At 65.8% G+C, this 22,892-nt stretch overlaps 1 protein-coding gene across 12 annotated transcripts in view; it reads right to left on the bottom strand.

Moving 5' to 3' along the window:
• Positions 1–1,602: 1,602 nt before the first annotated feature.
• MINK1 (misshapen like kinase 1) overlaps positions 1,603–22,892 on the bottom strand; it is a 35,504-nt gene continuing 14,214 nt past the window's right edge. Inside the window, exons 2-34 of one of the 12 annotated variants that reach the window (XM_053259441.1) lie at positions 22,350–22,415; positions 18,920–18,976; positions 18,573–18,698; positions 17,873–17,983; positions 17,676–17,766; positions 17,264–17,394; positions 16,808–16,862; positions 16,466–16,544; positions 15,891–16,066; positions 15,734–15,803; positions 15,159–15,372; positions 14,788–14,904; positions 14,384–14,470; positions 14,003–14,215; positions 13,697–13,885; positions 12,895–13,182; positions 11,689–11,789; positions 11,251–11,403; positions 10,933–11,045; positions 10,346–10,434; positions 9,916–9,939; positions 9,201–9,382; positions 8,991–9,108; positions 8,377–8,520; positions 7,813–7,924; positions 7,085–7,243; positions 6,473–6,616; positions 6,220–6,354; positions 3,899–3,999; positions 3,392–3,541; positions 3,101–3,260; positions 2,874–3,013; positions 1,605–2,171 (exon numbers count right to left, since the gene is read on the bottom strand). In XM_053259441.1, coding sequence (XP_053115416.1) covers positions 2,088–2,171; positions 2,874–3,013; positions 3,101–3,260; positions 3,392–3,541; positions 3,899–3,999; positions 6,220–6,354; positions 6,473–6,616; positions 7,085–7,243; positions 7,813–7,924; positions 8,377–8,520; positions 8,991–9,108; positions 9,201–9,382; positions 9,916–9,939; positions 10,346–10,434; positions 10,933–11,045; positions 11,251–11,403; positions 11,689–11,789; positions 12,895–13,182; positions 13,697–13,885; positions 14,003–14,215; positions 14,384–14,470; positions 14,788–14,904; positions 15,159–15,372; positions 15,734–15,803; positions 15,891–16,066; positions 16,466–16,544; positions 16,808–16,862; positions 17,264–17,394; positions 17,676–17,766; positions 17,873–17,983; positions 18,573–18,698; positions 18,920–18,976; positions 22,350–22,415 — 4,179 coding nt within the window. In that variant the 3' untranslated portion in view covers positions 1,605–2,087. Of the gene's footprint in view, positions 2,172–2,873; positions 3,014–3,100; positions 3,261–3,391; positions 3,542–3,898; positions 4,000–6,219; positions 6,355–6,472; positions 6,617–7,084; positions 7,244–7,812; positions 7,925–8,376; positions 8,521–8,990; positions 9,109–9,200; positions 9,383–9,915; positions 9,940–10,345; positions 10,435–10,932; positions 11,046–11,250; positions 11,404–11,688; positions 11,790–12,894; positions 13,183–13,696; positions 13,886–14,002; positions 14,216–14,383; positions 14,471–14,787; positions 14,905–15,158; positions 15,373–15,733; positions 15,804–15,890; positions 16,067–16,465; positions 16,545–16,807; positions 16,863–17,263; positions 17,395–17,675; positions 17,767–17,872; positions 17,984–18,572; positions 18,699–18,919; positions 18,977–22,349; positions 22,416–22,892 lie in introns of all 12 variants that reach the window. The other 11 variants (XM_053259443.1, XM_053259444.1, XM_053259445.1 and 8 more) reach the window with 11 other exon arrangements.

Below are 22,892 nucleotides of genomic sequence, written 5' to 3'. Positions count from 1 at the left end.
GCGGAGGTGCAGTCTTTTCTCCAAACAAGCAGCTTCTCCCTGGGTGCTCCCCCACCCCACCCCACCCCTCCTTCCTCGCTGGGGGGGGGGCTCCCATTTCAGCACCTCCCTCTCCTCCACCCATACAAAGGAACTGGACCCACACAGGGGAGGAGTCACAGATTTTGGTTCTTTTTATTAACAGATGAAATCCCAAAGGCCACCACTGATTTCTGGAGGGTGGGGGGGGCGTGGAGGGGTTTCCTCTCTCTTCCATGGAGGGGCCAGGAAGAGGGTTATATACAAACGCAAGAAGCAAAATACACAAGAAACCAAGTCACCCAGCGAGGGCTTGTGGAGGGGCCTCTGGGCCGGCATCTTCGCCAGCTGACCATGCCATAGCGCCCCCCCCCCACCCCAGCCACAAGAGTGTAACCCCAAACCCAGCAAGGAATCAAGAGACACGGGGGGGGGGGGACGACTCCAAAAGGTACAGCAAGAGCAGCTCATTTACCCCAGCCTAGGATGGGAGCCAAACATCCTCCCCCCCCACCCCGTAAAAAAGGCCCCAGTGACCACCCACTTCCTGACATCAACCCTGAGGCCCTACAGGGGGGAGGCCCTTGCTCAGCCCTCTGCTCCCTGCTCCCCCCCCACCTTACCAACTCCCCTGATCAGCTGGGCTATTAAAGTGCTTTGTTAGTTAATTACTCAATTGCCATTACAAAATAATGAGAATTAAAGCAAAATATACACAGCTCCCCCATGGTGGGGGTGGGAGAGAACTCTGCTTCCATTCTGTACATCCCATGCAGGGGGTGGGAGGTGGGGGGCAGTCGAGCCCTGCAGTGATGGCGGGGGGGGGAGGCGGCCCCTCCACCAGTTCTCTGCCCTTAGAACTGAAACATGGATGAGTCTAGGATGCGGGAGGGAGGGAGGGAGGGAGGGAGGGGGGTGATGTGTGTGTGGGGGTGGTGGTGGTGGTGTGTGTGTGTGTGGGGTGGTGGTGGTGGTGTGTGTGTGTGTGTGGGGGGTGGTGGTGGTGGTGTGTGTGTGTGTGGGGGGGGTGGTGGTGGTGGTGTGTGTGTGTGTGGGGGGGTGGTGGTGGTGGTGTGTGTGTGTGTGTGGGGGGGGTGGTGGTGGTGTGTGTGTGTGTGGGGGGTGGTGGTGGTGTGTGTGTGTGTGGGGGGTGGTGGTGGTGGTGTGTGTGTGTGTGGGGGTGGTGGTGGTGTGTGTGTGTGTGGGGGTGGTGGTGGTGTGTGTGTGTGTGTGGGGGGGGTGGTGGTGTGTGTGTGTGTGGGGGGGTGGTGGTGTGTGTGTGTGTGTGGGGGGGTGGTGGTGGTGTGTGTGTGTGTGGGGGGGGTGGTGGTGGTGTGTGTGTGTGGGGTGGTGGTGGTGGTGTGTGTGTGTGTGGGGGGGTGGTGGTGTGTGTGGGGGGGTGCATGCTGCGTGACAAGTGGAGTGCGCGCGCACACACACACAGCTAAGGTCAGTGGTGTAGGTTAAAGAAGGAGCGGGGGGGGGGGTGTCCAGGGCTGCTCCACCAGGTGTGCAGGTCACAGCCTGTTTAAGTGGGGGTGGGGGTGGGGAAAGGGGTGTGTGTGTGTGTGGGGGGGGGGACAAGTACCATCCATGAGAACTACTGTGGGCGGGGGGGGGGAGGACGCACTCCCAGTGTTTTTTATGTACATGATTTGGCTTTGCCCATGCTCCTCCGGCCCCCTCGCCTGCCTCCTCCCCACTGAAATTCTGCTGAGTTCTGGGGTAATGGGCTGGGGCTGTGGGGGGACTCGTGCATGTCTCCCTGCCCTGGAGGAGGGGGGGGGACCAGCACAGAGCCGTCTTTCTGCAAGGGGCCTGGTGTGATGGCCGGCTGCAGAGAGGGGTCCTGCCTGCCCCCCCACCCCCCAGCCTCTCCCCCGCTGCCCAAAGCGGGAAGGAAGGGCTCCTGCACCCAAGAGCAGCAGCCAGCCAGCCAGCCGGGGGGAGGTGGGGGTGGGGAGGGGCCGCCCAGGCATTGGCTGCACACGGAGCAGGGCGGGGCATCCGGCAGGCTCCTCCCACCACCACCGAGGAGGGGGAGGGGCCAGAGGAGCCAGCGCCCCCCCTCACCAGTTCATGATGCAGTTCCTGTTCAGCGTCATGAAGTAGACCTGGCTGCTTCCTCCGGAGCGGACAGAGGCAAAGAAGACCTGCAGAGGCAGAGGAGGCTGGGGTTGGCCACGCTCACCCAGCGGACTCCCCCACCGCCTTCCTTCGTGTGCCTGCAGCTCCCCCCCCCCCCGCCCAGGGCATCCCCATCTCTTCCCCCCCGCCCCGCCCCAGGGAGATCTCCTTTGCTGCTGGCCAGGCTTTCTTTCAAGCAGCAGAGGAAGGTGGGAAGCTGGCCCTAACCGGCTCTAGCTCAGGATCGCCTGCCCAGCCTGGCAGCGGCTTCTCCCAGGCGGCAGGCAGGAGTCTCTCCCAGCCCGATCTCGTTGGAGATGCTGCTGCCAGGGAGGGAACCTGGAACCTAGATGCTCCTCCCAGAGCGGCTCCCTCCCCTGCGGAGGGGAATAAGCTTCCAGGGCTCAGACATGGAGTCTCCCCTTCAAATGCAAACCAGGGTGGACCCTGCTTAGCAAAGGGGACAAGTCAAGCCTGCTCCCACCCTGGGGATCTGCTGGAAGAGGGGAGGAAGACCTCTGCTGGGCAAGACCCCCACCCCCGCCCAAGAAGGGCCCAGGCCGAGGGGGAGGGGAGGGGAGCCACGCTGAGGTTTGCAGAAGGACCCTCCCTCCACTGCCTGAGTGGCCGCCAAGCGGTGGGCTCCTCCTCCTCCTCCTCCTCCTCCAACAGCTCCGCTCAGGTGGGGCGGTCAGGGCTGGAGCCCAGAAGCCCCCTCCCCAGCCCACCTTGTCGTTTCGTTCACAGAGGAACTTCAGGCGCTGGGCCCGTTTGTGCATGAAGACGCCGTCCAGGTGCCCCGTCTCCACTGAGCGGATCTCAATGGCTTTCTCACCCCACCCCATGATCTGGTTGGAGCAGATGTAAGCTGCGGGGAGGAAGAGAGGAGGCGGGGAGATGAGCGGGCTCCCGGGACCTTCCTTGGCCCCCCCTCCCCTGCCCCCCCCCGACTCACCCACGGAGGTGGGCATCTCCCCCCACTGCAGCACCACGTCCTTGATGATGCGGCCGTAGGTGTTGACGTAGACCCCCTCGTCTTCGTAGCAGAGCAGCATCTCCATCCCCTCCGTGTTGGGCAGGAAGATGATGGCGTGGGGGCTGATCTGGGACTGGATCTGCAGCCGGTGGGGCGGGGGGGGGAGGAAGAGGAGGAGAGCAGGGCTGAGTTGGTGGGGGGGCTACCCTGCCCCCTCAGGCCGCGGACTGCAGCACCCCCCCCCCGCTCTCCCACCCCGTCCCTGCTTACATGGACTGGGATGTAGATATCATAGTTGTTTCCTGAGTCCACATCGATGGCGTGGAAACCGGCACACGACCCGTAGATCACCTTGAGGCGCTGGCCCTCCTCCACCGTCAGCTCCACCAGCAGTGGCCGGTGAGGCAGGTCAGCAAAAGACTGAGGAGGGGGATGGGGGGGGAGTTGGAGGCAGAGGGACAGAGGCTTTCTGGGCCAAAACGCCCCCCCCCCTTCAGGGCACAACTGGGCTGCCCCAATGGCTTGGGCCCACCTCCCACTGGGATCCCTCAGCCCGTGGAGACACAGCCAGAGCAGACGGGGGCTCAGGAGTCAAGTGCAGCCCTCCCTGCTGCCCCCGCCCCCCAGCTCCAAGCACATCGGCCAGGCCTCCAGCTTCACCCCGACGGAGCACTCGCTGCCTGCCTGCCTCCCTCCCAGGGTGGGGCTCCTGTTCCCTGCGCCTCCCCAGAGAAGCTGCGTGTCCACCCCGGGCTGCAGCCCCCACCCACCGCATACCTTGAAGGCCATGAATTTGTGGTAGGGCTTTGGGGCCCAGGCGTAGACCTCCACCGAGTTCTTGAGCGCAATGACCAGGAACTTGATGCGCTCGTACTTCACTGTGGGCAAGATTGGGGGCAGCGGGGGGGGGGGGGGAGAAGAGCATCAGGAGGTGGGGAGAGGCTGGTCCTGCGGGGTCTGAGGGGGGGAGAGGGACATGCAACCCCTGCTCACTGGGCAAAGAGGCACCTCTTAATGTGGTGATTCTCTTGATTGAGCAGGGGGAGAGCAACTGGCCCTCTCCACCCCTAGCACAGTACTTCCAGTGACAATCTGTTTAGATTGTGAGCCCTTTGGGGACAGGGAGCCCACTTATTTGTTTACATCTCTCTATGTAAACTGCTTTGGAAACTTTTGTTGGAAAATGTAAACATTTGTAGTAGTAATAGAAGAATAATTTATTATTTCTCTGTGTAAACTGCCTTGAGCCATTTTTGGAAGGGAAATAATCTTAATCTTAATCTTCTTCTTCTTCTTGTTTACACAGCCAGACAGGTGTTATTGACTGGTTTGTTTGATCCAGACATCGAGTCCTTCCCAAGGACCTGGGATGGCTGAATTTCATTGTCAATGGTTATAGATATTGTCGCGGAATATAGGCTGTTCCCAGTAAAGCTGCTTTTTGTAATTGGCTGGTGGTGATTTCTGTGGCCCCTCTGGTGCTGAGGTGCTCTTCAAGGTCTTTTGGAACTGCACCCAGGGCGCCAATGACCACTGGGATTATTTGGGTCTTCTTCTGCCACAGCCTTTCAATTTCCATTTGTAGATCTTTGTATTTGGTGATTTTTTTCTTCTATTCTGCTATCCCCTGGTATTGCTATGTCGATTGTTTTGATTTGTTTTTCTTTCTTCTCGACTACAGTTATATCTGGTGTATTGTGTGGCAGATGTTTGTCTGTTTGTAGTCGGAAGTCCCATAATATTTTTGCATCTTCGTTTTCTTCAACTTTTTCAATTTTATGGTCCCACCAATCTTTGGCTACAGGTAGCTTGTATTTTTTGCAGATGTTCCAGTGTATCATCCCTGCTACCTTGTCATGCCTTTCTTTGTAGTCAGTCTGTGCGATCTTTTTACAACAGCTGATTAGGTGGTCCAAGGTTTCATCTGCTTCTCTACAAAGGTGGCACTTGCTGTTTGTTGATTTTTATACTTTTGCTCTTATTGCATTAGTTCTTAGTGCTTGTTCTTGTGCATTATTATGAATAATAATAATAATAATAATAATAATAATAAATGAAGATGCAAAAATATTATGGGACTTTCAACTACAAACAGACAAACATCTGCCACACAATACACCAGATATAACCGTAGTTGAGAAGAAAGAAAAACAAGTCAAAATAATCGACATAGCAATACCAGGGGATAGCAGAATAGAAGAAAATGAAATAGAAAAAAAAACCACAAAATACAAAGATCTACAAATTGAAATGGAAAGGCTGTGGCAGAAGAAGACCCAAATAATCCCAGTGGTCATTGGCGCCCTGGGTGCAGTTCCAAAAGACCTTGAAGAGCACCTCAACACCATCGGGGCCACAGAAATCACCATCAGCCAATTACAAAAAGCAGCTTTACTGGGAACAGCCTATATTCCGCGACGATATCTATAACAACAACAGCAACAACATTGATAATAAAATTCAGCCATCCCAGGTCCTTGGGAAGGACTTGATGTCTGGATAAAGCAAACCAGTCAATAACACCTGTCTGGCTGTGTAAACAACAATTATTATTATTATTTTGGGGGTGGGGGCTCCAGCTGCAACACCTCCACCCCAATTCCTCTGGGGAAACCAGGAACTGCAGCCCCCTGGAATGCCAGCTTGGGGGCCCAAGGACAGTGGTGGGGCACGGCGGGGAAGGATGCTGGCTGCTGCGCTAAGGAGCAGGAAGGGATTCTGGCGCCGTGGCTGTGTGGGGCTGGACAGTCCAGCCTCTTGGTCCTGGGCAAGGGGGCTGCATCACGGGTGAGAAGTCTCCAGCCGGTCCCCCTCTTCCCTCCAGGGAAAACCAACTCTACGTCCTCTCTGCAGGGACCCCTTGATGGCCTTTGGGTTCCGGCTATGGCTGCCCAGGGTGCCAAGGACAGGATCTGACCGTCCCCCATGCATGCTGGTCAAGGGGACTGGGCACGGAGTCCTTCAGGAGTGCTCCTCCTCCTCCTCCTCCTCCTCCTCCTCCTCAGGGCTGACCTTCTGAAAGAGCAGCCTGAAACTCTGGAGTTCACACACGGCTCTGCCTGCACTGTCGGGGTGGGGGGCACAGGGGCTCTGCTTACCCACGCGGTAGTGAACGCAGCCCTCCATGTCCCCCACAGTGGTCCAGCCCTGCTTCTTCTCCACTTCGGGGTCGTTGTGCAAAATCTTGTTCCGTAGCCAGGAGAGGTAATAGACCCGGAGCTTGTTCCTCTTGCCTGGCAGGGGGAGGGAGCACAGCGGGGGGCTGCCGGTCAGGAGGGGCGGGAGCCCCGTGGCCGTCACCTCAGGCTTGCTGCCCCAGGGGGATGCCAGGGGCAGGCTGGGGCGTCTCACCCGAGATGGTGGTGAGCAGGTTGAGGCCCTCCAGGACGTCCATCTGCTGGAAGCGGCGGCGGTTGATGAGGCTGTAGACCTTGCCCTGCCCGCTCCGGTCCAGCAGCATCAGGCCGTTCTCGGTGCCCACCAGCAAGTTGACCCCTATGGGCACCAAGGCAGAGAGGAGGAGGAGGAGGAGGAGGAGAGAGGGGCCGGCTCCCCCCAGGAACTGTGTCTCCCCAAGGCACAGCGAGGGAGCTCCCCACAGCCCACCCGGCCCCCTCTGTGGTGGTGCCTTCACTATGGGAGGGGCTGCCGCCCCCCCCCACCCCCCGCTGGAGGAGCAGCCTGCCCTGCATGGCAGAGGGCCCTTGCTTGCTTGCTTGCTTGCTGGGGGGGGGGGGGGCTGCAAACAGGGGCCGGAGCACATTTCTCCACTGAGCGCAAGGAGGAGGCCGGCCAGGCCTCCTTCCAAGGCTGAGAGTGGAGGGGGGCGCTCTGCCCAGGAAGGCTGGCTGGGCACGCCCCCCCAGGTCTTCCAGGGGTTGGTCCAGGCCCCCTCCCAACAGGCCAGCTCTGGGGCACGTGCTCGGAGGCCCCAACACGCCCGCCCCCCCCCACGCTGCTTACCCCACAGGGCAGCGCAGAGAATCTCCGAGTTGAAGCGCTTCTTGTACTTGCGGATCTCGGGGGTGTCGCTGTGGGGCCGCGTGTTGGTGGGGTTGACGTTGACCATGGAGCCCTTCCGGCCTTCCAGCTGGAGTTGCTCCAGCCGCCCGGGATCGAACGCTGGGCAGGGAGGGAGGAAGCCGTGCAAGTGACTGTCAGGCCCGCCTGCCTTCTGGGGTGACCCTCAACTGCCTCTTAGGCGGGCTGGGAGTCCCCATTCACCCTCCACGCCCCCCCTTGCATCTTTGGGATGGGGCGGGGCAAGGATCAGAAGCGGCAGGAGAGCTGACACCGAAGGGCCCTATGACAGGGGAGCTGCACTGGGAAGGAGAGGATCCCCGCAGGGCTTTCGTCCTTAGAAGGGAAACCAAGGTGCTAGTCCTCATGGCTGGAGTGGGCAGTGCTCAGAGAAGCTGGAGGGACGCTGGGCAGGGCAGGGCAGGGCAGGGCAGGGCAGGGCAGGGCAGGGGGCTTAAACAGAGTTGCATATTGGGCTCTGACTACACACACACTCATTTGGCAGAAGTAAACCAACGGGAACGTATTTGCCCACGCTGTGAAGGCGGCAGCCGTCGGTGGCTATTCCGGATGGCTTTTTAAAAACGCAGAGTCTGGGCAGCAGAGACACGGCTCTTTCCCCTTCCCACCCAAGAACAGCACCGCCACCGCAGCCTGCGTGTGGGGCTTACCAGTGATGGGGATGGTGTCTCCGCCTCCGGGGGAGCTCTGGTAGATGCCTAAATCCACAAACATGGTGAAGGAGCTCTTGCCAGGGGCCTTGACGAGCCCTCGGGACTGGTACTGTAGCCGGAAGAGGGAGGGAGAGAGAGAGAGGGAGCAGGTGGCGGGCCATTCCCCATGGGAGCTGCCACTGGACCGATGCACTGACCCGCCCCCCCGCAGCAAAGAACTGGAAGCAGCTTCAGCCCTGACCCTAACCCTAACCGGGGTGAACTCGAGCCTTCCCACAGCTCTAGGGAGCATGCACAGAGTGCAAGCCACACTGCTGCCGCCCCCCGCGAAGCCAGAGGTCCCCAGAGGTTGTTGGACTACAACTCCCAGCAGTCCCCATGACCCACGTGAGGCTCCCCTGCTCCCCTTTCAACCCACCCAAAAGCAACCTAGCCACAACTGGCGCTTGCGCATGAAAGCTGCCGAGGGCGACCCCCGGGGGGTCCTGCGCCCCTTTCCCCCCACCCTGAAGGGCCAGCCAAGGAGCCTGCAGCAGCAGCAGCAACATGCCCCCCACTCACGTCGGTGGCCGTGTCCTTGGCCGGCGAGGAGGAGCCGTTGCTGCTCTTGGCCTCGGTGGGCGAGTGGCTGGGCTGGACCACATCGGGCAGGTTGGTGTAGCCGTTGCTGTCGCTGTGCAGCAGGCCGCGCTCCTCTTCCGGGGTCTGGAGAGGAGGAGGTGGGAGGTGGGAGGTGGGAGGTGGGGAAGGGCCATGGCAAGCCGCTAGCTCTCACCGAGGCACAGGCAAGGTGTGAAGAAGCAGTGCCTGCCTGTCCGCTCAGAGCGCGCTCAAACGGGGGCACCCCAAAAGACTCCAAGACAGCTCTCGAGCCAAGCCCTAGGCTGGGGCGTCACGCGAGGAGGAGACCGTCTGCTCCCGTCCACACTCACAGGGAGGAGCCTGGTGGCCTTGCCAGGGCAGGCTGCGGCCAAGGAGGCCCCGCTCCGTGCTCCCTCCACAGCAGGCCTCCTCCCTTTGGGCCTGCAGAGCCCCCTGGCTGGCTGCGTCCCGGCCCGAGAGAGGTGGGGTGTGCCGCCGCTTCGGCCGCTCCAGTCCCCAAGTGCGGTGGCGGTGGCGGCGGCGGCGGCGGGGGGAGAAGGGGCACTGCTGGGGTGGGGGGGTGGGGTGCTCACCCGCTGCGCCAGCATGGTGCCCTCGCCATAGGAGCTCTCCGAGCCGCCGCTTCCGCCCCCCGCCAGCTCCTCCACGTCGTGCACCACCATCGTGCTCACGGAGTCTGTGTCGCCGTCCCTGCAGCAGGCGGAGGGGAGTGGGGCGGGTGAGGCAGCCCCAGGGAGACCCCGACCTGGCTCCCCCTCCCCCCCCCGGCCCCAGGCGCCCACCTGGCCCCGGGGGTGTCCGTCCCGGGCTCGGAGCGCTCCCCTTCCTCGGCCTCCTCCTCCTCCTCCTCCTCGTCCTCCTCCTCGCTGGAGTCCATCTCCTCGCTGGAGGAGGAGTAGTCCATGGCCTTCTTGAGCGGCTTGGGGGCCGCCTCCTCCGGGCGCTCCTTCAGCAGCACAAAGTTCTGGGGGGGGAGAGGGGAGAGGGGAGAGGGGGGCCTGCTGCTGCCGCCGCCAGGGCAGGAAGGCCGGAGGCCAGGCCCAGCCCCCCGGCCGCCCCCCACCCCCCCAGTCCTGGCTTCCTCAGTCCCCAGCCCAGTGGCTCCAAGAGCCCCCCCCCCCGGCCTGGGCACTGTCGAGGGGCATGGAGGGAAGGCAGCAGGCAGAGTGCAGTGGGAGGAGGGGCTGGGAGGCCGGGGCTCCCCGGGGCTGCGGGCCCGTCTGGGTCTGGCCCAGGCACCCCCCGGCAGCACCCCCAGCTCAGCCTCCGCACTGCCGCCCCCCGAGCATCTGCCCAGAGGCCAGAGCCAGCCCCCGGGGGGGGGAGCCCAGCTGGGGGTGAGGGAGCTCAGGGGTGGCGGGAGCGAGAGCGAGAGCCTCGTCTCCGTCATTTCATTGAGGGCTGGAGGCCAAGCGAGGAGAGACTTGGGCCACTTCAGCAGTGGAAGGGACCAGGGTGGGCAGGCGGGCAGGGAGGGAGGGAGGGAGGGGCACTAACCTCGCCAATTGCCCGCTTATAGCTCTGAGGCGTGCAGGGGGGGGGAGAGAGAGGGGGAGAGAGCAAAGAGGTTAAGCAGACCCGACACCCCCAGATCCAGCCTCCCCGCAAGCAGGAGGTCAGTCCCCCTTGCTTCCCCGCTGCCGCCACCAGGGGAGTCCCGAGGGTTGCTGCTTCCCCAGCAGAATTCTAGTCCTCATTGAGGCAAAGCGGGAAACAGTGACAAGGCAGAGGGAAGGGCAGCTGCTTTGCAGCCAGGGAGCAGGGCCTCCCACGTGCAAGATGGCGCCCCCAGCTTCCTCCCAGGGAAGCCCGGAGCCCAGACGGGCCCCTCTGCCCACGCCCCAGGCTTCTCCAGCCCAGCCCAGCGCCTCGTCCAGCACACCCAGGAGGGGTCAGCATGCTGGGCGGGGTGTGTGGGGTGACTCACTGCCGGCCGGCCGGGGCGGGAGCGGTGGTCCTCTCCCTTGGGCTTGTTTCCTGGCGGGAGGATCGGAGAGCTGTCCAGTTTCAGGGGAGCTGCGGTGGGGGGGGGGGAGAGGAGCCGTCAGCAGGGTGCCCACGGCCTTCCTCAGGCCCCACGTCCACACACAGGGCGATGATCCCAGACACCCCGCCCACTGCAACACCTGGGGCTTTTTCCTTGAGATCAAAGCCAACTGAGGGGCAGCATGACAGGGGTCGATAAAACCAGGCATGGGGTGGAGAAAGGGGAGGGAGAGAAATTCTTCTCCCTCTCACCCAACACCAGAGGCATCCCATGAAACTGATTGCCAGGAAATCTAGGATCAGCAAATGGAGGTACTTTTTCACACAACACGTAATCAACATGTGGAACTCTCTGCCACAAGAGGTGGTGACAGCCAGCCACCTGGCAGGCTTTACGAGGGGTTTGGAGAGCTCCATGGAGGAGGGATCTATCGAGGGCTACAGGCCAGGCGTAGAGGCAGCTGGGAGGCCGCTCTCGGATGCTGGACTCGCTGGGGGCCTCCGCTGCCTGACCCAGCAGGTCCTTACCGCCGACACGGTTGCGCTCCAGAGAGCCGGCCTGGGGCAGGTGGGCACTGCCCGACTGCAAGAGACTGTCCGCACGCTCCCAGCCCGGGTCGCTCCTCCGCAGGTCAGGGTTGCTGCAAGGCAAAGAGGGCAGGGCCGCTTTTAGCCAGGGCCCCCGGCCAAGCCCCCCTCGCCCGCCCCCGCCCCCCCAGCAAAAGCTGCTGCCCCAACCACCGTGCAGAGCCCGCCACCAGTGCAGAGGGAGAGCCGGAGCCAAGAGAGCCTGAGGGCCAGCCAGCCACCGCCACCGCCGCCAGCGGCTGCCCATTGCTCCATTACCTACTGGCGCTTGGCACAGGGGGAACCGGGTCCCGGGCCGGGGGCCGGCCTGCGGGCTGGAGGGGCGTGGGGGCCCGGGGAGGATCCCCCCACTTGGGGCCCCGCTCCAGCCGGCTCTGCATGTGGATATGCCACGCAGACTTGCTACGGGGCCTGTGGAGGGAGCAGAAGCACATCAAGGGGCCGCCCAGAGGCCTGGGAGGGGGAGCCCTCCAGCCCCAGGGGGAGGAGAGAGCCCCGCTCGGGCCCTGGGCAAGGAACTCTGCCTCTCCCTCCAGGGGAGGGAGGTTCGCCACCGGCAGTTCCTCCGGCCTTACTTTGGGCCCCGGGGCCTTTCCCCAAGCCCAGCCGCCCCCCAACTCCTGGAGGCCTCTCCCCCTCGGAAGAGAGACCGACTGGGCAGCCAAAGCCCACCGCCCCGCCAGGCGCAACCCTTACCTGGCTCGGACGGCGTGGACCGCCCTGCCGCCTCCGCCCCCGCCACTGACTGCCCCGCTGGTGTTGAGGGCCGTTGCGATGGAGGATGTCCGCTGGGGAACCTGGGAGGGAGGGAGGAAGGGAGGGAGGGAGGGCCTGAGGGAGAGCCGGGGGGGCCAAGAGGAGCCGCTCCCCAAGTGGGGGGACAGGGCTGGGGCTCAGTGGGGGAGCCTCTGCTTCGCAGGGAGAGGGCTGGAAAAGGCCCTGGAGAGCTGTTGCTGCCAGCCAGTGCAGGCGCTTCGCCAGATGGACCAAGCTCTGACTCAGGAGGTGGCGGCAGCGGCAGCTTCACCTGCTGGCCAGCTGCCCGCTTTGCTAAGGCTTCGTGCTGGATGGTTCTGGGAAAGCTGCTCCCTCTAAGCTCCCATGGGGTAAGCACCACCTTGGAGGTCAGAGTCGGAGCGACCCTCACAGGCGGGAAGAGCATGCCTTGCTCCCATTGGCCAGCTGTGGGGCTGGCAGAGCTGCTGAAGCAAATGGGCAGCATGGTGTGACCCTTGCCCATGGGAGCAGGAAGGAGGGGCAGCCCCACTCTTGGCTGCTCTGAGGAGTGTGTGTGTGTGTGGGGGGGCTCGTTTGGGCGCTGCCGGGTGCCTCCAGGGGCAAGGCCTGAGCCCAGGATGGCCCACGGGCCCCTCTGGACATAAGGGCTTGTTTCCAGAGAGGAGAGGAGCAGAGGAGGCTGCTCTCTAGCTGAGCCTTGACTACCCAGACTGGCAGCGGCTTCTCCAAGGCGGCAGGGAGGAGGCTCTCCCTGCCCGACCTTGGAGACGCCGCCAGGGAGGGAACTGGGGGCCTTCGGCATGCAGGTGCTCTTGCCTGAGCGGCCCCGTCATCATCATCCCCTGAGGGGGAAATCTTCTGGGGCTCAGAGATGTGGCCTCCCCTTCAAATGCAAAGCAGGGCAGACCCTGCTTAGCAGAGGGGACAAGTCCTGCTCGCTGCCGCCAGACCAGCTCTCCTGCCCATCACGCGTCTGGGATCGGAGCTGCAGTCAGACCCGGGGTCAGTTTGGGAGCAGGCCATGCACAGGTCTGGTGGGCGGGAGCAGCCCAACGGGCATCCCTGGAGCAGGAAGAGGCATGGGGGGGGATGCCCCCAGAGACCCCGGGGCGGCCCCAACTCTGCTGCGAGGCCACCCCCCTCCCCGCTGCCCTGTGCTGTTACCTTGGGGGGGGCGTCGGCATCCATTTTGACCCACGGTCCTCGCTGCTCAGCGGTGGGCCGGGACGGCTGGGGGGCAGGCCCCTCCGAGGTGGGGTCGGAGTTCTGCCGGATCATGCCCGCTCGAGGTGGGGATGGGGCGGCGGCAGCGGAGGAGGAGGAGGAGGAGGAGGTGGTGGAGTCATGGACAGGGAAAGCGGCCATGTTCTTGCTGGGCTGGTCCTGCAGCGACTGGGAGCGAGGGACGGGGGCAGCGTAGGGTTTGAGCGGGACGCGGTGGGCCAGGTGGCTCTGCGGACAAGAGCGGGGCGGGGGGGAGTGACGCGGGGGGCAGGAGGGGCCCCGCTCCTGCCCCCCTCCTCGGGCCTCCAGCCTGGCCCTGCCTGCTCCCCCGGAGACCGGGCCCCAAGAGCCCCCTTCCCTGCCGGGGGACGCAGCACACCCCTTGCTCCTCGTTGGACCCCCTTCCCTCTGGGCAGCTGTCCTGGGGGGTCCTGGCCTGCCTCCCCAGATGCTCTCCTCCCCGCCCCATGGGGAAGACACGGCGGCCTCTTCTTCTGCAACCCCTTTCGTCACCCATCCTCAGCCCCTTAGGATGGGGGTGGGGGGTGGGGGGTGGGGGGTCACCCTGTCCTGTGCTCGCCCCTCCTCCCTCCTGGCCCTGGGATAGCGAGGTCAAAGGGCGGCAGCAGCGGCGGCGGCAGCAGCAGCCAATGGGAGAAGCAGCAGGCGGATGGCAATGAGTGGTGGGGATGGCCAGGAGGGGGCGCTGCCCTCCAGGGTTGCTGGGCGGGGGGGGGCTCACCTTGTGCTGCCCCTCCTGGGGCTCAACGGGGCGCTGCATCATGGGTGGGGTCTGGGAGGCGGGGGAGGAGTTGAGCGACACGGACTCGGGGCGGGGCTGGGGGGCCGCCTCTGGCCCGGAGCCCCCCAGCTTCGTCTTGGCCACCGGCGAGGGGGAGTTCTGCTTGTTCAGGCGCGTCCGCTCCTCCACCTGCCCGCGAGAAAGCTGCTGGGTGGGGGCCCTTCCCTCAGGCCCCCCGCCCCCGGCGGAGCCTGCGCGAGCTCTGCCCATCCTGCTGCGGCGAGGGAGGCCCGCCCACCGACCCACCTCCCGGGCCCAGGTGGGCTTGTCGGCGGCGGCGCTGCTGCTGCGGTTGTAGTGGTAGAGGGGGGGCTTCTTCTCCTGCTGCTGCTGCTGCTGCTGCTGCTTGTGGAGCTGCTGCTGCTGCTGGAGGGACTTCAGGTAGGCATGCTCCTGCTGCAGCTGGCGCTGGAGCCGCTCCGACTGCCGCTGCTCCTCCAGCTGCTTCCGCTTGTATTCCTGGGGGGCGGGCGGCAGGGGGGAGCCATGGGATGCGCTGCTGCCGGCCGCCCAAAGGCCCACCACCTGCCCCCCCCCCGACCCCGGGGAGAGGGCAGCCCGGGGAGGCCAAGCTGGAGCCCGGGACGGGACGGGACGGGATGGGGCAGCCCCCCACCCCCCGTTTACCAGCAGCAGGGCTTGCTCTTGGAGGAGCTGCTGCTGCAGGATCTCCAGCTGCCGCTGCTCCTCCTCCAACTTGTGCCTGATATACTCCTGCGGGGGGGGGCGGGCGGGGGGGCGCAGAGAGAGAGAGAGAGAGAGAAGGGGGCGCAGGTGAAGCAAGGGGGGGCGGAGGCGCCCAGGCAGACCCACACCCAGAGAGGAGCAGAGAAGGGGACCCTCCGCCTCACCCAGGAGAGAAAGAGAGGGGGGGGGGGCCCCAGCGCCCGCCCGGCAGTGAGGGCAGCTTTCTCCAAGGCCCAGGGGCAGCCCTCGGGCAGGAGCAGCAGCCCCCCGGGCCCAGACACACACAGGCAGGCTGCTGCCCGTCTGGTGAGGGGGCCGGCTCCGGGGGCAGCGGTGCTCCCTACCTGCTCCCGCTCGGCCTGCCGGCGCTCCTCCTCGCGGCGCAGGACCTGCATGTCCTCCAGCCGCCGCTGCTGCTCCTTCTCCTGCAGCTTCCGCTGGTCCCGCTCGCGGCGCTGTTGCTGGGGAGGGGGAGGCGGGGGGGGGGAGCTGCGGCCTCAGCACGGTGGGGGTGGGGGGGCCGCCCGGGGCCTGGCAGCACCTCCAGGTGAGGCCGGGACCCGCCTCTGCCCAAAGCCCTGCAGAGCCGCTGCCAGCCAGAGCAGACGGCCTGCTGAGGGCCTGACTCAGGACCGCCCGCCCGCCGGCCCGGGGAGGGAGGAGGCCTGCCACCTGGCAGGAAGGCCCAAGCGCCCCCCCCAACCCCCCGGCTCACCTCCTCGACGCGCCGGCGCTCCTCCTTCTGCTCCTCGATGCGCCGCTGGCGCTGGTGCAGGAGGTGCTTGATGTGGGCCTCCGAGTCGCGGTGCTGGGCGGCCAGCTGCTGCTGCTGCTGCTGCTTCAGGGCCTCCGAGTTGCTCTTGTTCTCCTGCTGCAGGCGCAGGAACTCCCGCCGCAGGGTGGACTCGCCCGGCACGTTCATGATGGAGCTGCAGGCAGGCAGGGAGGGAGGGCCTCCACCATCAGGGGAAGTCTACCGCAGCAGCAGGGAGGTGCCTGCTTGGGGGCTTACTGCGGGAGGGAGGGAGGGAGGGAGGGAGGGAGGGGACCGGGCCCTCCTTGGGCTCTTCCGCTGTCGGGGGTTATGTCCCTGACCGCCTCCTCCCCCCACCCCACCCAAGAGGGGGGGAGAGGGGCCTGCAAGCAGCTCGGGGCAGAGCCCTGCTGGGCAGGGCAGGGCAGGACTCCTTCCCGCAAGGTCCAGCCCGGCGGGCCAAGGGCGTCCAAGGGTCTTCAGGCCCCCCACCACCGGGGCCCCGTGCCGCTGCAGCCCCCCCCCCCGGCCCATACCTGGGCTCCCCTTCCTCGCCACGCCCGTCCTCCTCCTCCTCGCTGCCGCTGTACTCGTACTCGGTCTCATCTGCCAGAGACAACACAGGAAGCTTGACACGGAGCCGGAGCCCCCCAGCCCCCCGCCCGCCCCCCCCCCCGCGTCCCGGGCACGCACCTTTCTCCCCCCGCTTTTTGCGGGTGCGGTCAATGTGGTCCTTGAGCTGGATGCGGACCTGCCGCTCGGTGGGCTGGTCCCGGATGAAGGGGAACTTCAGGAGCTGCTCCGTCGGGGGCCGGCTGGTGTAGGCCTTGACCAGGCAGTTGTCAATGAAGTCGATGAACTTCTTGGACCTGGGGGGGGGGAGCGGGGGAGGCGGCCCACAGAGAGGGGCGCTGCTGACAGGCAGCCCGTGCCCCACTGCACCCCCCAAGGGCCCCCCCGGCCCCTGCCTGCCAAGCTCCCACATGGTGGGGGGGGCTTCTGGGGGTGGCCACCGCATCGCCCCCCTCCCCAGCAGCTCAGGGCCCACCCCGGAACCGGCCATGCCGGTGCTCAGCCCCACCGGCCCCAGCCCCCTCCCCTCTGTCCTGAGCTCACTGCCCCGAGGCCTTGGCAGCCTCCTTCTCTGGGGAGGAGACGCCAGGCGGGCCCCACCTGCCGGGGGTCCCCACAGGGTCCACCTGCCGGGGGTCCCCACAGTCCCCACAGGGACCCCGCTGCCCGGCCGCCCCCTCCGCAGCACCACCTACCATTTCTTGGATTTCAGCTTGGGCGGGGGGTTGCGAGGGATGAGGAAGAGAGCCCGCATAGGGTGCATATCACACAGGGCTGCAAGGGGGGGGGAGGAGGAGAGAGGGCTGAGCGGGGCAGGAGGGGCCCCAGCCACTCTCGCGGCACCCCCAGCCTTGAAGCCCCCCCTCCCTGCTGCCCTCGCTGGGGGAGGCCGCGTTCCCAAGCCGCCTCCCCCGCCCGCCCCCCAGAGAACCCGGGGGTCCCACGGAGGACCCTGCGGCCCAGCCCCAGCCCCAGTCCCGCCTCTCCCAAGCGCCCCAGGCTGGTTCCCGGCCGCCCCCTTCTGCACAGACACTCACGTGGGGCGCCCTCCGCCATCTCAATGGCCGTGATCCCCAGGGACCAGATGTCGCTCTGCCGAGAGACCAGAGGGCGGTTGGTGCGCAGGCGGCCCCCGCCAGCCAGAGCGGCCGCTGGCCCTTCTCTCCGCCCTCCGCCCCCGGGCCCCCCCCGCCTACCGTTGCTTTTCCGCCCCTCCCGCCAGCTCCCTCCTCCACACAGCTGCCCTTTGCCTTTCCGCCAAGGAGTCCCAGAAGCCTCCTGGCCTCGCCTCGCCTCGCCATAGCCCACGCTTTCCGGGGCCATTCCTCGCCCTCGTCTGAAGTGAACGGTGGGTTAGGGGGCACAGACGGCGCCCGTGCCTTGCGTCCCCCCAGCCTACGTGCCACACGGAGTGGCCGCCCCCCGCGACCGCCGCCTGGCCTACAGGCCAAGAGGGAGGCAGCCTGGCTTGGGGGGGGGGGGAGGAGGCCTACCCTGTAGTCATAGGTGGCGTCCGGGTTCTCGTCACAGGCGATCACCTCCGGGGCCATCCAGTAAGGGGTGCCGATGAAGGTGTTCCGGCGGCCGACGGTGCGGTCCAGCTGGGCACTCACCCCAAAGTCAACTGTAGGAGAGGCGAGGAAGCTCAAGGCCTGGGGGGCTGGCCTGGGGGGCCCAAGGACGGAGCGCCATCCAAGTCGGCACCAATGCCTGCGGATGGGCCGGGAAAGGGCAGACAGCCGGAGGAAGGCCGAGCGGTGGCGGGGGGGGGGGGAGGGAGGCAGGGGGTCTTCCCCCCTCCAGAGACTGAGGGCCCCGAGGAGGCGGAAGGGAAGCCCGCAGGTCAGGCCAGGGGAAGGGATGCCAGTGGGGGTGGGCAGGGTGCCCCCGGGAGCCCCGGCCTACCTAGCTTCACCTCGGCGTTCTCCGTGAGGAGCACGTTCTGGCCCTTGATGTCCCGGTGGATCACCTTGTGGGCGTGGAGGTGAGCCAGGCCCTGGAGGAAGAGAGGCAGGTGTGGTCACAGAGGTGGGCAGCGCCCCATTCTCAGGGAGCCCCAGCCTCACCCCCCCCAACAGCAGGAGCCGTGCTGCTGCCCGTACCCGGAGGATCTCCCGGCAGATGTAGGCGATGCAGTCCTCCTTCAGCGCATTGCCTTTCGTGTTCTTCACCAGATCCGTCACGGAGCCAGCCCCACAGAACTCCATGACAAGCTGGAGGGAGAGGGAGAGGCAGGCCAGCAACCCAGGGGGCTCAGGTGGGAGGACGCCTGGGCCCCCGAGTGCCGGCGCGCATGCACCCCCCCCATTGCCCCACTGCAGATCTCAACTCCACCCAGCACAAGAGAGCGCTCTTGGGGGGCCACAGCTGCAGCTCTGTGGGGGGCTGATATGCACCCACCCTCACTGGGGGTCCATTTCCAGGGCAGGATTAGAAGTGCTGGCGGTTGCTGCAAGAGGGTTGGGGGGCGAGGGTCTCTCCAGGCTTGCCTCGCCCCACAGGGCAGGTGGGGAGACCCGCGGGAGGTCCTTTCTACTGCAGAGGCCCCCTCCAACTCCCTGCTCCAGGAGAGCCCGGGCCCCCTCCTCCCCGACAGCGTCTCGCCGCCAGATGAAGTGCTTTTGCCAATCTCTCTCCGCCCCCCCCCCCCGCCGCTTATCCTGCCATCTTTCTTGCTCTTATCGGCTGTCACGCCGAAGGGGATATCTTAAAGACCTGGCGTTGGGACCCCTGCGCGCGGCTCCTGGAAAGCGAGGTGGCCCATGAGCGGAAAGGCCCCTCCACGCGGGGGCGCCCCCTCACCCAGAGCTGGTCGTCGTTCCCAGGGGGGCTCTTCTTGATGAACGCCCCATAGTAGGTGGCGATGTTGCGGTGGTGCGAGTACTTCTTCAGCATGTTGATTTCTTGCTTGATCTCCTCCTCCTCGTCCTGGGGGGGGGGGCGGGGGGGAGGAGCTGAAGCTGGGAGAGGCGGCTGCCCGCCCGCCCACCTGGGCCCTCTTCTCGGGCGTGACACGGGGCCTGCCGCTCTGGGCGCAGGGGTGGGGCTCTGCCCGGGGCCCTCCTCCCCAGAGCTCCAGGGAGTCCTTCCTGGGCCTCCAGCCCTCTGGCCTTCCTGGCCATCGCCCGGGCGCAGTCGCGGTGCCCTACCTCGGTGACGTCCATGACTTTGATAGCGGCCAACTGCCCGGTCTTGACATGACGGCCCTGGGGGGGGGGGAGGGAGAGAAGCCCTGTGGCCACAGCCTGCTGCCACCCTCGGCCTGCCCTCCATGGCTGGGAGCTGGGGCTGAGCCTGGCAGATGGCCCACAGGCCCACCCCGCCAGCAGCGCTCCGAGGAGGCCCGTCCCGGAAGGCCGGATGCTCCTGCGAGGGGCTGGGCCCAAGGCGTGCAGCGCCCGGCCCTCCCTGCTGCGGGCCCAGCGGGCGGAGCAGGCCAGGCCACTCCCCAGCCCTGCCGCCCACCTCTAACCCTAACCCTAACCGGCACTCTGAGCTTCTGCCAGGCCCACCCAACAGCACCCCCCACCCCGGACCTGGGGCTTTCCTGGCAGCCCAGCAGCAGCACCAGAGAAAGGATCCCTGCCGGGGGGGGGGGGCTTGTGCAGACTGCCCAAGAGTGGGCCAGGACTGCAGCTGCCTCGCCAGCACAATCGTCCCTGAGGTCCCTGCCCCCCCCCCCCGCAATTGTGTAGGGTGCCTCGCTCCCCCCCTCAAATCCCACATATATTGGAGAACCAGCTTTAGAAAAAATGAGAGGGCGGGTCCCTGCCCCGAGGGGCACACAATCTAGGAACCGATACTAGGGACCCAACCAAAGAGAAGAATTGGAAGGAAGCTGATGGCCGCGGGAGGGGAGGAAGGCAGAGGAGGCCTTGTGCAGCTCGCTCTTCTGGGAGGGGGAAAGTGCTGGAGGAAGGAGCAGCAGGAGGGGAGGGGGGGAAGGGGGGGGACTGGGGGAGGAGAGGGAGGGGGCAGGCCACGGAGGGCTCGCATGGAGCCCTCCGGCTGGCCGGCCTCCTCAGTTCCTCAAGGACCGGCCCCTGCCTTTGCCTGCCCCCTTTTCTCCCCCCCCCCACTGCCTCATCCCAGTGTCCGTCTTGCGCTGCAGCCCCAGCAGGGGGAGCCAGAGACCAGCTCGGCAGCGGCCCTGCAGCTGAGTGGGCCCCCCACCCCCCACCGCCACTGTGGCCCCCAGGCTCCTAGGGGCCCAAGCACAGCCAGGAGCTGACCTGGCTGGCAGGCCCCCCCACCCCGGCTCCAGAGCGGGGCTGCTTCTCCCTCCCCATTCCTTGCCCAGGCAGAGGGGCTCCCTTCCCACACGCCGCCCCACTGCGCCTGTGCCTGGGAGCTGCAGAGCGCAGCCCTCCCCCCAAGGGACCAGCCAAGGTGGGCTCCCAGCAAGACCCCCAACCGCAGAGCCCAGGTGCTGCGCCCAGCGAGGGATCCCTGCCCGTCTCCCCAATGGGGCACCTGGGCCAGACCAGGGCGGGCGGGCGGAGGAGCAGCGGCAGCAGCAGCCGCGGAGGGGGCCATCAAGGAGGGGAATGCCAATCCCAGCGGGGTGCTCAGTCCCCTTCAGAGCAGAGCTCCAGGGAGGGCCGTGGGGCTTGGAGCTGGGGCGCGGAGGGCCTGCCCCTGCCCCCCTGTGCCCCCCAACGGCTCCTCCTCCTCCTCCTCCTCCTCCGCAGGCCAGGCAGTCCCGGGGGAGGCTGTCCAGCAGGGCCCCCCAGGTCAGGCGGGACCACCCAGGGTCCCCATCACGCCCAGGAGGGGCTGGAGAGAAGGGAGAGTCACCCCCACCCCCACCCCCGCCCCAGCCAGGTGCTGCTGGCTGGCCTTGTCTGAGATGCCAGGCCGCCTGGCATGGGCAGCCGTTGCCTGGCAACCGCCTCCCCCTCCCTTCCAAGCGGGAATCAGGCTTCAGCCCCCCCCCCGCCCCCCCACTGCTGTGTGAACAGAAGGATGATCTAGCACCTCTCATCAGCGCTGCATCTCCTGGGCATGGAAGCGGGCGGGGGGGGCAGGGAAGCCCCACAGCCCCCTGGCCAGCAAGGCCCAGGAGCGCCGCTCCTTCCCCCAGCAAGCCCCCTCTGCCTGCTGCGGGCGGGGGAGGCCGAGCTGGGCGGGAGCAGGAGCAAGAGCGGCTGGTGCCCCCCCCCCACCCCGCCTGGCCCAGCTGGGAGCGGAGCAGAGTTATTTCGGCCTGGAAGGCCCCGAGAGGGGAAGGGGAAGGCCGGGCAGGGAGGAGGAGGAGGAGGAGGAGGAGGAAGGAAAGGCGAGGGGGCGAGGAGGCCCGTGCTGGTTTCCATAGGAACAGGCGCAGGGCTTCAAGGGCGGCGGCAGCGGCAGCAGCAGCGGCAGCCCAAGGACAGGCCCCCCCCGCCCACCTGGGGGCAGCTGCTCAAGACGGAGGGGGGGGGACATTCTGCGTGTGCTCAGAAACACTCTTGCCACTTCCCCACAGACCACCCGCTACCTGAAGTCCCACCTCGCTGCTTGGCAACCGCCCTTCTCTGGGTCTGAATTGTGGGGAGGGGGGCACACGGGAGGCCGTCTGGCCAGGGGGGCCTGCAGGGGGCTGGGCGGCCGCAGTCTCAGCGCTCTTTGCTTTGGGGAAGGAGCAGTCGGGGCCGGGGCCGGGGCCGAGGAGGAAGGGCCCCGCAGACAGGAAGGGCAGCCCCGACGTGGCCACCTGCCCCTTGAGTTTGGCAGAGAGGTGACGACAGGGAGACGGGACGGGGGTCTATACGATGATGCGAGGACTAGAGGAAGAGGACAGGGGGGGACTTTTCTCCCTCTCTCCACACTAGAACCAGGGGGCACCCCATGAAAGTGAAGGTGGGGAAATGTAGGACTGACAAGAGGAAGGACTTTTCCACACCGTCATAATTAATCTATGGCATTCTTTGCCACGGGATGTGGTGCCGGCCACCGGCTTGGATGGCTTGAAAAGGGGTTTGGATAGATTCACGGAGCAGAGGTCTATCCGGGGCTACTAGTCTGGTGGCTGCTGTGGGCCATCTCCAGCTTCAGAGGCAGGATGCCTCTGAATCCCCGTTGTAGGGGAGCCGCAGATGGGCTGCCTTGGGCCTGATCCAGCAGGGCTGTTCTTATGTTCTTAACACAGGAATGGTCTGGGTGCACAACTCAGGCCCACAGGGAGTGGGGTGGCCACAGATTTGGGATCAAGTTGCAGAAGAGGACGCTCTTCATGGTGATGGTGATACAGAACCTCCACATGCAGAAGTAGTCTACCTCCCAAGAGCAGGTGGTCCGTGACCTCCCTGCCCCCCTTGTGGGCTTCCTGGAGGAACCTGCAGGGCTTCTGACGAGAAGCTCAAGGACAGGGGTGAGGAGAGCTGCCTTCTGCAGAGTAGGCCATCCCCACCAACAGCCCCGAATTCAGAGGCCTAAAACAGACAGCAGCCCCACGTGTGAGCCCAGTGGGCCTCCCGCCTCCCCTGGAGTGGGGATCCTTGCTGCTGTGAGGCCACCCTCTCAGGTAGATGCCACAACCAGGCAGGAGGCCCTGGAGGACGCACACACACACACACACCCCGCCCCCCAGGGGCTCACCTTGTAGACCTGCCCGTATGTCCCATTGCCGACCACTTCCACCAGCTCAAAGATGCCGGCCGGATCCTGCGGGGGGAGAGAGAAGATCAAGTGGTCAAGGTTCCTCCTCCGGACCAGAGAAAGGCTGCCATAGGGGCCAGTCCCCACCAGCCCCCGGGGATGAGGCTAGTCAGCAAGCCCAGGGCCCGGCGGATTCTGGGCCTGGGGCAACGCACAGGGGCTGGTCCTACTGCCTGGCAGGCAACCGAGCAGAGTCAGGCCTGGGCCCCACAGATTCTGCCTCACAAGGACAAGGGAGCTGGGTCTCTGATTCTGCAGCCAAAACTGTCTCCCCCAGGAGTGGAAGGATGGCACGTGTTGGACAAGCGGCAGGCTGTGCCTCAGGGGTACCGTCTGCTGCCATCCCCAGCCGGGGCGAAGTGCGGCCGGGGGCTCCTCTGTGGTGACAGAAAGAGGGCCGGCCCCGGCTCAGAGGCGAGGCCTGAAGCTCCAGGGCTTGGGCCAGGGGCGCATCCGGTGGGGGATCGGCCGAGGGCCCGGGGG

Source organism: Hemicordylus capensis, chromosome 6 (genome assembly GCF_027244095.1).
Source record: "Hemicordylus capensis ecotype Gifberg chromosome 6, rHemCap1.1.pri, whole genome shotgun sequence".
In the NCBI taxonomy this organism is placed as follows: Eukaryota; Metazoa; Chordata; class Lepidosauria; order Squamata; family Cordylidae; genus Hemicordylus; species Hemicordylus capensis.
Note: the sequence above shows the minus strand (reverse complement) of the source record. Positions and strands in the feature narration are given on the sequence as shown.